The 12,174-nt window shown below is 38.0% G+C and overlaps 1 protein-coding gene across 7 annotated transcripts in view; it reads left to right on the top strand.

The window, feature by feature from the left end:
• The window catches only part of PKHD1 (PKHD1 ciliary IPT domain containing fibrocystin/polyductin), a 568,785-nt gene that overhangs the window by 538,668 nt on the left and 17,943 nt on the right, over positions 1 to 12,174 (top strand). For 5 of the 7 annotated variants that reach the window (XM_071218516.1, XM_071218517.1, XM_058306861.2 and 2 more), the window contains 2 exons: positions 2,077 to 2,403; positions 4,453 to 5,727. The exons of 1 other annotated variant lie outside the window; for it this stretch is intronic. In XM_071218516.1, coding sequence (XP_071074617.1) covers positions 2,077 to 2,403; positions 4,453 to 4,571 — 446 coding nt within the window. In that variant the 3' untranslated portion in view covers positions 4,572 to 5,727. Of the gene's footprint in view, positions 1 to 2,076; positions 3,803 to 4,452; positions 5,728 to 12,174 lie in introns of those variants that run through there. One more of the 7 variants, XM_058306863.2, reaches the window with a different exon arrangement.

Here is a 12,174-nt window from a genome sequence, read left to right as displayed (position 1 = left end):
AATTTGACTTAATTGTACCGGTAAAACTCTATATAAAGGATCCTTGATTTTTCTAATAGTATGATAAGATAGTTAGCTCATTTACATATGACAGGATCATGGTATTGAAAGCTAGAGGTGTTATTGCTTATATATAATGCTGCCTTCAAAGGATTGGGCCAGATTAGGACAAAAGTGCCCAGATCATCTGTTAATCATTGCCAATATCAATTTGTACCCTTTTGAACTGAATTTTAACTCTTTTGAGTAGGGAAATAAAAGACAAATGAAATGCCAAAGAAAGAAAAACAATAATTAAAACATATTGGCTAAAATTAAATACATTTTAGTAAATTTGTAAGCAGCACCTGAGGCTAATATAAAATCATCCAACTGAAAACCAGAGAGACCAAGTGACAAGGTGAAAGCCAGTTAGCAGGAAAAGGGGAACTTGAACCCTAATTTTGTGACACCAATCCAATGTCCCTTCTCTGGTTATATAGTGATATATGTACATATGGATATATGTTTATATATTCGTGTTATATTCACATACGTGTTTATTCATGTTTTTATAAAATCAAAGATGTTAAAATTGTAAATTTGACATACATGACTTAAATATTAGATAAGATTGTCTTCTAGGGTTCATTTGACCACATTCCCTAATACAGATATGAATTGATCCATGTGGTAAGAACTAACAATGGTTCATTTTTCATTTTTAAGCCATTTTGCTTACACTGAAAACCTTTGTTAGTGTATCAATGCCATAAAAACGTTTTTCCTGGAAGTAGTATTATCAAACTTTTATTAAACACCTAAGATTAATTACAAATTAGGCAAATTTACTTTAAAAAATAAGAAAATGTGTTTCCAACTGCATTTTCTCGTGTGGCTGTTTTGCTGGGATGACGTAGAAATTGGCATGGCTGTTTCAGCAAGTGGTTGTCTCTGACCATAAGAGAGGCAAGGAGAAGCATCCCAATTACTCCCACCACCACCACCACCCTCCCTGCCTCCTTTCCCAACACCTCGGGGTTCTCCTGGTCCATGCATCTCACTTGGATCTTCATCATACTTCACCTCCTGTGGTCCTCTGATTGTCTCCTGTGTTGGGTTCCTCCCTTCTGCCCTAGAGAGCCCACTCCTCAGGGCAGGTTGAGTAACTTGTTTCTCTTATGGCTTCACAACACTTTAACTTACCTCCAGGCAAATGGGAGATACTCAAGGAACAATTAGGAAATGAAGTCAAGCAGGGTCCCCAGAATCCTCAGTCAGTGAACAGTGCGTAGCATAGCAAGCAAACATATTTTTGCAGTGAATGTTTTAAAATCCTTCCTTTATCTGTGACCTCACCTTTAACAACTGCCTCTCTCTTGCTTACAATGCCTCAGCCACACTCTTCTTTCTATTTCGCAAACAAGTCTCTCAAATTCTACCCTAGGACATTTGCCCAAGCTATTCCTTATGCCTGAATGCTCTTACCCACCATAATTTTGCTTGACTGGTTCTTACTCATTACTCAAATTTTAATTTACATATTGCCTCCTCAGAGAAGACTTTCTGAACTCCCACTCTACAGTATACTGCTGACCCACATCATCCTCTTAATCTTCATTAACATTGACCACTACCTGATATTTTCTTATTTATTTATTATAGTTCAAGCTCCATACAAGTAAGGATCTTGTCTGTCATGGTCACTGATGTAGTCCCTGATGTAGAACACAGTCTGGCATACAGTAGGTGCTCAATAAACAGTTATCTCATGTATAGGTATAGGTTGATTATTCTCTTGAATAAACATCTTAAATGGATTAAGGGATGTGATAATGAATAATAAAGAGTGATAAAAGCAAGCCCTTCCTTACTCTACCTGTCAGGACACAAAGTGTGACTTTTCACCCTGTGCATGGGATACAGTGTCTTCATAAGAAAAAATATATTTCCGAAGGTATTTGGAATTCACTAAACTGATATAACTCACTCTTTAAAATTATTTGGCAATAATCTTTTCAGGAATGCAAAATATGCAAAATGTATAATTAGCTGAGAATGAAATCTATTTCTTTCTCCTCTTCTTTTCTCCATCAGACATGAGAATGAAGGTCATGCTGGGCAAGTCGAACTTGCTCGCTCACCAGTCATTGAACGGAGTGTGTAGAAGGAAGGTTTGCCGCCGCACAGTCCAAGAGGAAAGCAGCGGTCAAGATGAGACTGTTGCACCTGCTGCCAGTGTTGCTGGCATCACATCCTATGGGCAAACCTGTCCCCCAGGCTCTCCTGCTCAGCAGGGGTACCTTCAGGAGACTGGGACCTGGAAGGAGGCCCAAGAGCAGTTGCTTAGATACCAGTTGGCAGGACAAAATCAGCTGCTGGTGGTCTGCCCAAACCTCGGACAAGAGAGGCAGCGGTGGCAAGGTCAGTGTCGGCTGATCAAGGAAAGTGGCAGCTTGGGGCTTCCCCAAGATAAGAAATCCTCATGTGGTGCCACTGAGTCATTCTGCCTTCATTCAGCACATCCAAAAACTCTTCAGGAACAGCTGTGATCAGGGCGTGGTGTGGACATTTAGGCTTAAATATGTCTCAAACATTTCAAAATAATGAGCAGAAGAGATGAGGCTTGATCTGTGGTTATAACTAAGTGGAGAACATATGGACTCTAAATTCTCTATGCAACTTTAAAATGGAAGACCATCATATAAAGGCTCATAGACTGAAACAGTGCTTGATATGTCTTTTGTATCCAATACCAGGCAAATAATAAGATTCTCAAATACTTTTTCATTTTTTGCTTATTTTTAACTTTGCCGGGTATTATCCTCTCGATTTCCCCAGCTTAAAAATGGTGCAATGTTGACTTGTACCAGTAGGGGATGTTATTCAGCTTCCTCTGTGATGACCACCCAGAAGGCTTTCTGCCTCTCTTATGGAAAGGCTCATGAAAAGGTCTGGTCAACTACAGTTATTTTTGCAGTATTACAGCAAAAACATTCTTTTATCCTATAGGAACATTCGAAGGACTAGAGAAGACCCTGCTGCATGGTCTGTCAGCACTAACCTTCCAACCACAAGGCAACTTCCTGTTTTATTTCCAAGCTGGTTTTATTTCATGGTCTAAATTCAATCATTCTGGGGGAGCCCACAGTAGTGCAAACATATTAAGTTTGCACTTCATGAGTATTTACTCTTGAAAATTGATCTTCTCTGGGGCTTTGCTGAGATTTAGTTATAGACAAAGATACACAGATAGCAAGTTTGGAGGAGGAAATTGTCCGTGGACCGATATTTTCAATTGGCTCATTAGTAGCCAGGTCAAATTTACAACTAGAAGAAAAGTATGGAAGACCAGAGAAAATCAAGTGACCAAGGAACAATCCACTAACTCTTTTATTGTGGAATCTGCTTTTTGGAGAAGGTATTGTATAGATCTGTCCAGGGAAGGGAAGGATCATATCATGTGCAGCCTCCCAAGGCTATGCTAAGTTCTGATGGAGACTAGAACAGAGGATCAATGGGTTTGCTAAGTTGGGAAAGGATGCTAAGAGCACTTTCACCTTATTCATACTTTTGCCCAGGACCCATCTGTGTTCAAACTAAGAACTAAGGGATACTTTACACAGTCTGAATGTATCCTTGGCTCAAGATCCAGAAGGTCTTATGCTCCCAGGGAGTAAAGCAAGGACTGCAGAGTTGAAGAAGTTTTGTGAAAAGAACTTGCTCTCAGCTTCTTTTTAAGTATAAACCAAGATTTTCTAAACTCTGAGAAGATAAAGGGATATCCTCTGTTTGAGCTAGAATGAAGGCCAAAGGAAACCAAGTCTTCTACTGCTGAATTTTAAATAATGATGTCCTGGAATTATCCCCTTAGGAGGTATTGGCAGAATGCTTCCATCTGCAAGGCATCAATGGGAACCAGTGTCTCGCCCTACCATGAGTTGGTAGGGACTTTCTCAAACTCTTTGTTCATTCTTTAGGTGTCTTGTGGAAATCTTAAGCCTTAAGACCACCCCTGAAAGGAGTTAGGCAACCTTCTCAGTAGCATTGTTTTGGATTCTGAGGGAGATACAAGTAGACATTAAGGTCTATGCTCTCCAAGAGATTTCAGACCTGGTTACTAGGGGGCGGGGGTAGAGAATGGGATGGGAGGACATTGAAAGGCATTATGCTGGGAAACAGGTGTGGCTCAAGCAATTGGGCTCCCATTTAACATATAGGAGGTCCTGGATTTGATGCCCAGGGCCCCCTGGTGAGGGCAAGCCGGCCCATGTGGCAAGCTGGCCCAGGCAGAGTGCCAGCCCACCTGGGAATGCAGCCCCATTCAGGAGTGCCACCCTGCACAGGGGTGCCAGCTGATGTGAGAGCTGGTGCAGCAAGATGACACAAGAGACACAGAGGAGAGAAAATAAGATGTAGCAGAACAGGGAGACGACGTGGTGCAAGAGAATAACTGCCTCTCTCCCACTCCAGAAGGTCCCCCGATTGGTTCCTGGAGCTGCCTAATGAGAATACAAGCAGACACAGAAGAACACACAGCAAATGGACACAGAGAGCAGACAACAGGGGGAACAGGATGGGGGGAGAAATAAATAAAAATGATCTTTTTTTTTAAAAAAAGAAAGGTATTATGCCTATAGAAATTTACTGTGGTGGAACAAACTGGTTTCCTGCAGGGTAAAAACCACTTGTAGATGTATTTTGTTTGGGCACGAGCAGTCAAAGAAAAATAATTTGAATGACTTGGGGAGAACATGCCTTCTCCAATTTAGTCTCTGTTATAATTAGCCCTTTACCTGTTCCCTGTATTTTCCTAAACTATGAAGTCATTTGAGTTTTCAATCTCTACATTAGTGTCTACTAGGGTTCTCAAAGAGCAGGCACCTTTTTTTTTTTTTAAACACAAAGCATTTCAGGAGTTAAGGTTTTCAAGGATTAAAAAATTTTTAAGAGTCTAAGTTCTTGCCATACCCTCTGAGAGTTTATCTGCATATTTTCATTCACTTTGATGACTTCTTTTACCACCTCCATTTCTAGCCCCAATTTCTTTCCTGAGCACTATACCCATATATTCATCTTCCTACTGAGAACTTCCACTAGGTTAGAAGTCCACACAGCCCTAAAACCTGCTTCTCCTCATGCTTTCCCTAACTCAATGCATGACAGCACTGTAACCCAGCCAAAAGTATAGAAGTCAACCCTCACTCCTTCTTCTATCTCGCCTTTCCAAATAGTCAACTACAAGCTCTATATCAACCCTTCCTTCACTCTTTTCCCAGTCTTTTCTATCTCCTTATCCATCCTCCATATAGTTTCAAGGCTGGTTTTTTTTTTGAAAGGTAAGTTTGATCCTATCTTTCTGCTTAGGAACAATCAAAATTAACTCATTAATTCCACATCAGCAAAACCTGGGATTCTTGAAGGTAGAATTAACTGTTTGGGCTTAAAAAAAGTGAGAAACATCCAGAGTAAACTGCAGGACTCTTGCATGTGGCCTGGAATTTCAGAGTCTCACCAGAATCCTCACCCAGTAGTTAAGCTAGTTTTCTTTTTCTGCCTCAAGAAATGGGAGATTTGGGTAATTACTGGAAGTGAAGAGGTACTTTTCTGTCTAGAGATGAGCCAGTTAAATAGAGGACCACTTTAGGCTAACCTAAGCTTTTTCAGATTATTAGCATGGGTAGCCCAGTAAGTGTTGCCAAGCAATGACAAGCTTTACCCTTTATCCAAATAAATAATTGAAAAACATGTTGTTCTTGTGTTTCAAAGAATCTCTTTTTGTCTCCCACTTATGGTTTTCTATGCATGTTTGACTCCTTTCCCCCAAAAGAGTGAACAAGCTGAATCTATAGAGAATTTAAAAATGTTTGTAAATATTTATGGATGTCAAAATTGAGAGAGAAGAATGAAGGGAGCTAAGGTAGTTTTGACTCTCTCTCTTTTCATGTTTTGGGATTGTGTTTAGAGAAGGTCCCAGATTTTGACAGAACTTCATGGCTCTCCCAGAGTGAGATACTGAGCTAATTTGATCAGGGTTGTGTCCTGCAACAGATTTGCTCATGTTATTGCTTCATGAGACTGATGAGTACCACGAAGCCTTGAGCTCCTTCAGGGTCCATCCCTATGGAGAATTCTGTTGAATGAGTCCCTACCAAGTAGTAATCCAACTGCAAATGTGTGAAAATGCTATACATTGAAATGTGTGCAAACTATATGCAAAAATGAGTAGAGGAAAAATGAATGTAAATCACATGCAAATATCATTCATCCAAGCATTGTATGTCAATGACAATAGAGGATTTTAATTAATTATGTCATCTAAAATTCATGCATTCCATATTTTTTTCCAGAAGAGATAATGCATTCAATATCAATTTTGAAAGAGCTATAAGCAGAAGGAATTAAACTCTATTGAGTATAGAACAGTTGATATCAACTATACTGTAACATTGTGGCCAGTTAAAGACAAATTTAGAAGATACTGGGAAGCTTGTTAAAAACAGGGTAAAAGGAAATGGGTGTTGGAAGCTGAGGGTCTGAAGTTTACAACTCCTAGAAGGGGAAGAGAGTCAAAAGACTCTCAGTGAAGAAGATGGGGAAACAGACTTGAAGGTTATACGGGGAAGCAGATTTGGCTCAATGGAGGGAGCATCCGCTTACCACCTGGGTGTCTGGGGTTCAGACCCAGGGCCTCCTGACGTGTGGAGCTGGCCCACTCATGGTACTGATGCACACAGGGAGTGCTGTGCCACGCAGGGGTGCCCCCGCCGCCCGCGTGGGGGAGCCCCACGCGCAGGGAGTGCGCCCCACAGGGAGAGCCGCCCACTGCGAGGGAAGTGCAGCATGCCCAGGAGTGGTGCCACACACAGGAGGGCTGATGCCGCAAGAGGATGCACAAGGGGAGACACAGATTCCCAGTGCTGCTGGTGGGAATGTAGGCGGACGCAGAGGAGCACACAGCAAATGGACACAGAGAGCAGACAACTGGGGAGGGGGGGTTTGGCGGGGGGTTTGGCGGGGAAAGAGTGAGAAATAAATTAAAAATTAATTAATTAATTTAAAAAGGACATATTTAGGAGACAAACTGCATTTCCAGAATGAATTTTTAAAAAGGGATAAAATATTTTTATAAAGTAAATGGGTTTAAGTCATAGACTAGAGATCTGAGTGTCTAAAAACACTTTTCTAGCATTTGTTGTTTTTAATATATATTTTTTTATTAGAAAAGTTATTAGCATACAAAACATTCATGCATAACATGCAGAAATCCCATATATCACCCCTCCACCAACACCTTATATTAATACGGAACACTTGTTACAGACTATGAAAGAATATCATCAAAATATTACTACTAATTATGATCTATGGCTTCATTTGGTATATTTTTTTCCATGCACCTTCCTATTATTAACATCATGTATTATTATTGTACTTATGTTATAGTTCATGGAAGAACATTCTCATATCTGCGCTGTTTACCAGAGTCCATCATTTACCACATGGTTCACTGTGTTATATAATCCCATGCCTTATATGATCCATCCAAAGTGTTCACTCAGTGGCTCTCAGTTTCATCACGGAGTTATGCAGTCATCACCTCAGTAAATTTTTGAACGTTTTCCTAAGTCCAAAAGAAAAACTCTCATGCCCCCCTATTATTTACCCTTAGCATTGGTATATTACCTTCTTTGACACTGATGCAAGAATATTACATTATTGATGTTAACTATAGTCCATATATTATATTAATTGTATATTTCCCATGTATCACCGTATTCTTACCACCTTGTAATAGTGACATACATTTGTTCAAGTTCATAGAAGAACATTATAGTGTTTATACTAGTAACCACAATCCTCATCCACCACCAGGTTCACTAAATTATACAGTCCTTGATTTTTCTCTAGATTTCTTTCAATTGACATTTACATCCTTAGATTACCCCCTTTCAGCACTATCACATTTATAAACCATCAGTGTTAATTGTACTCACTATAATGTGTTACTATCTACTCTATTCATTTACAACCGTTCAGAGTGAAACAAATAAAAATTCTACAAACATTAAGTATCGGTACCACCCCTTCTCAGCGGTCATCTATCTCCCAGTTAAAATCTACTCTAGATTTTAACTCCATGTGTTCTTTATATTTAGTTCATATTAGTGAAACCATACAATATTTGTCCTTTTGTGTCTGGCTTATCTCACTCAGCATAATGACCTCAAGGTTCATTGATGTTGTCATGTGTGTCCCAATATCATTTAGTCCTACAGCAGTATAGTATTCCTTCATATGTAGATACCACATTTTATTTATCCATTCATTGATTGATGGACACTTGGGTTGTTTCCATCTTTTGGCAATTATGAATAATGCCACGATGAGCATAGGTGTGCAAATTCTTGTTTGCATCGCTGTTTCAGTCCTTCTGAATACATTCCTAGTAGCGGGGTTGCTGGATCATATGGCAGTTCTATATTTAGTTTCCTGAAGAACTGCCAGACTGTCTTTCATAGAGGGAGCACCATTCTACATTCCCACAAACAGTGAAGGAGGATTCCTATTTCTCCACATCCTCTCAGCACTTGTAGTTTTCCATTTTGTTTTGTTTTTTTTTAATTAATGGCCATTCTATGAAGTGTGAGATAATATCTCATTGTACTTTTGGTTTGATTTCTATTTCCCTAATATCTAGTGATACTGAACATTTTTTTCTTGTGCTTTTTTGCCACATGTATTTCCTTTTTGGAAAAATGTCTAGTCAAGTCTTGCCCATTTTTTATTGGGTCACATATCTTTTTATCATTGAGTTGTATGATTTCTTCATATAACATGGATAACAAACCTTTATTGGTATATAGTTTCCGAATATTTTCTCCCATTGAGTAAGCTGCGTTTTCACCTTCTTGACAAAGTCCTTGAAGCACAAAAGAATTTAAGTTTGAGGAGGTCCCATTTATCCATTTATTCTTTCATTACTCATGCTTTGGGTGTAAGGTTAAAGAAACCACCACCTACCTCCAGGTCTTGAAGATGGTTCCCTACATTTTCCTCTAGAAGTTTTAAGGTTCTAGCATTAATATATAGGTCTTTGATCCATTTTGAGTTAATTTTTGTTTAAGGTGTAAGTTAGGCATCCTCTTTCTTTTGGATATGGACATCCAGTTCTCTCAGCACCATTTGTTGAATAGACTGCTCTGCCCCAGCTGGATGGGTTTGACAACCTTGTCCAAACATCACTTGACCATAGATGTGAGGGTCTATTTCTGACACATCAGTTCAGTGCCATTGGTCTCTATGTCTATCTTTATACCAGTACCATGCTGTTTTTAATACTGTGGCAAGTAATGTGCTTTAAAATCTGGAAGGGAGAGTCTTCCAACTTTGTTTTTCCTTTTTAATATGTTTCTAGCTATTCAGGACTCCTTACCCTGCCAAATAAATTTGATAATTGGGTTTTCTATTTATTTTAAAAAATGCCATTAGAATTTTTATTAGGATTGCATTGAATCTGTAAATCTATTTGTATAGAATTGAAATCTTTACATTATTGAGTCTTCCAATCAATGAACACAGAATGTCCTTTCATTTCTTTAGGTCTTCTTTGATTTCTTTCAGCAATGCATTGTAGTTTTCTGAGTACAGGTCTTTTAAGCCCTTCATTAAGTTTATTACTATGTATTTGATTCTTTAGTCACTACTGTAAATGGAAATTTTTTTCCTGACTTTCACCCCAGATTGCTCATTGCTACTGTATAAAAACACTACTGCTTTTTGCATATTAATCTTGCATCCTGCCACTCTGGTGAACTCAATTATTAGTTCTAGTAGGTTTGTTGTAGATTTTTTGGTCAGGATTTTCTACCCACAGGATCATATAATCTCCAAACAGCAGAATTTTTATTTCTTCCTTCTGGTTTGGATGCCTTTTATTTCTTTTTTTCTGCATGATTGCTCTAACTAGACCTCTAGCACTATATTGAACAACAGTGGTGACAGGAGGCTTCCTTGTCTTGTTCTGAATCTCAACAGGGAAGCTTTCAGTCTTTCACCATTGAATACAGTATTAGCTGTGAATCTTTCATATATACCCTTTATTGTTTTTGGGAAGTTTCTTTCAATTCCTTTCTTTCTTATCAAGAAAGGATGCTATATTTTGCCAATTTTTTCTGTCTTAATTGATAGGATCATGTGATTTTTCTTCTTTGGTTTCTTAAAGTGATGTATTATGTTGATTCATTTTCTTGTGTTGAACCACACTTTCATGCCTGGTATAAATCCCACTCGATCATCATGTGATTTTAATGTGTTGTTGGATTCAATTAGCAAGTATTTTGTTGAGGATTTCATATCTTTATGTGCTTTGGTATTAGGGTGATGTTGACTTCATAGAATGAGTTTGGTAGTGTTCCCCACTATGCAATTTTTTAGAGGAGTCTGAGTAAGATTGGTATTAAATCTCCTTTGAATGCTTGGTAAAATTCACCTGTGAAGACATCTGGTCCTGGGCTTTTCATATTGGGGAGTTGTTTGATGACAGTTTCAATCTCTCCTTGTGATTGGTTTGTTGAGGTCTTCTATTTCTTCTAAGGTCAGTGTAGGTTGTTTGTATGTTCCAAACAATTTGATCATTTCATCTACACTGTCTAGCTTGTAGGCATACGGTTTTTCATAGTATCATCTTACGATCTCATGGGGTCAGTAATAATGTCCCCACTTTCATTTTTAATTTTACTTGTTTGCATCTTCTCTCTCTTTTTCTTTGACAGTCTAGCTAGGATTTGTTAATTTTGTTGCTTTTCTTGAAAAATTTACTTTAAAAAAATCTCTCTTTTTTTTTTTTTTTGTTTCCACTTTCATTTATTTCTGCTGTGATCTTTGTTATTTTGTTCCTTCTGCTTGCTTTGGGAATATTTTCCTGTCATTTTCTAGTTCTTCCATCTGTGTAATTAGGTAATTGATTTTAACTCTCTTCTTTTTTAATGTAAGCTTTGAGGGGTATAAATTTCCCTCTCAGTACTGTCTTGCTGCATCCCATAGGATTTGATATGTTGTGCTCTCATTTTCATTCATCTTGAGATGTTTCCCTTGCAATTTTTCTTTAACCCATTGATTATTTAAGTGTGTTTTTTAATCTCCATATATTTGTGAATTTTCCCTTTTTCCTGACTGCTCTTGGTTTCCAGCTTCATTCCATTATGACCAGAGAAATTGTTTTGTATAATTTTGATCTTTTTAAATTTATTAAGATATGTTTTTGACCCAACATATGGTCTATCCTGGAGAAAGATCCATGAGCACTTGAGAAGAATGTATATCCAGCTGCTTTGGTGTGTAATGTTCTGTATATGTCTGTTAGGTTTAGCTCATTTATCATATTATTTATGCTTTCTGTTTCTATGTTGATTGATTTTCTGCCCTGATGTATGATGAGAATGTTATATTGAAGCCTCTAACTGTTATTAACTATTATTGCAGAGACACAAATTTCTCCCTTTAGTTTGCTAGTGTTTGCCTCATGTTTTTTGGGATACCCTGATTAGGTGTATATACATTTATGGTTGTTATTTCTTCCTGGTGAATTGACCTTCTATTAATATATAATGTCCTTCCTTGTCTCTAATAACAGTTTTGATTTTAAAGTCTATTTCATCCAAAATAAGTATAACTACTCCTGCTTTTTGTTGTTGTTGTTGTTATTGCTTGTATGGAATATCTTTTTCCAGCCTTTCACTTTCAGTCAATTGTTACCCTTGGGTCTAAGGTGAGTCTTTTGTAGACAACATATAGATGGCTCTTATTTTTTATCTTTTCCACCAGTCTGTGTCTTTTGACTGGGGAGTTTAATCCATTAACACTCAATGTTATTACTGTACAGGCTGTTCTTCACTCCTTTTGACCTTGGGTTTTATCTGTCATATCATATTTTCACCAATCTTTATACACTTTTAATTATTTTTACTGTTGTAATCTTCATTTCTAGACAATCTTCCAAGCCTCTCTCTCCTGTCATTTCTTTTCAGCCTGTAGTACTTCCATTAGTATTTCCAGCAAAGCCTTTCTCTTAGTTACAAACTCTCAGTTTCTACTTATCTGTAAATATTCTAATCTTACACTCATTTTTATAGGATAATCTTGCAGGATATAAGACTGTTGGCTGGCAGGTTTTCACTTTCAGTATCTTAAATA

This window comes from Dasypus novemcinctus, chromosome 11 (assembly GCF_030445035.2).
Source record: "Dasypus novemcinctus isolate mDasNov1 chromosome 11, mDasNov1.1.hap2, whole genome shotgun sequence".
Classification (NCBI taxonomy): Eukaryota; Metazoa; Chordata; class Mammalia; order Cingulata; family Dasypodidae; genus Dasypus; species Dasypus novemcinctus.
The sequence above is the reverse complement of the archived record's forward strand: the minus strand, read 5'-3'. Positions and strand labels throughout refer to the sequence as shown.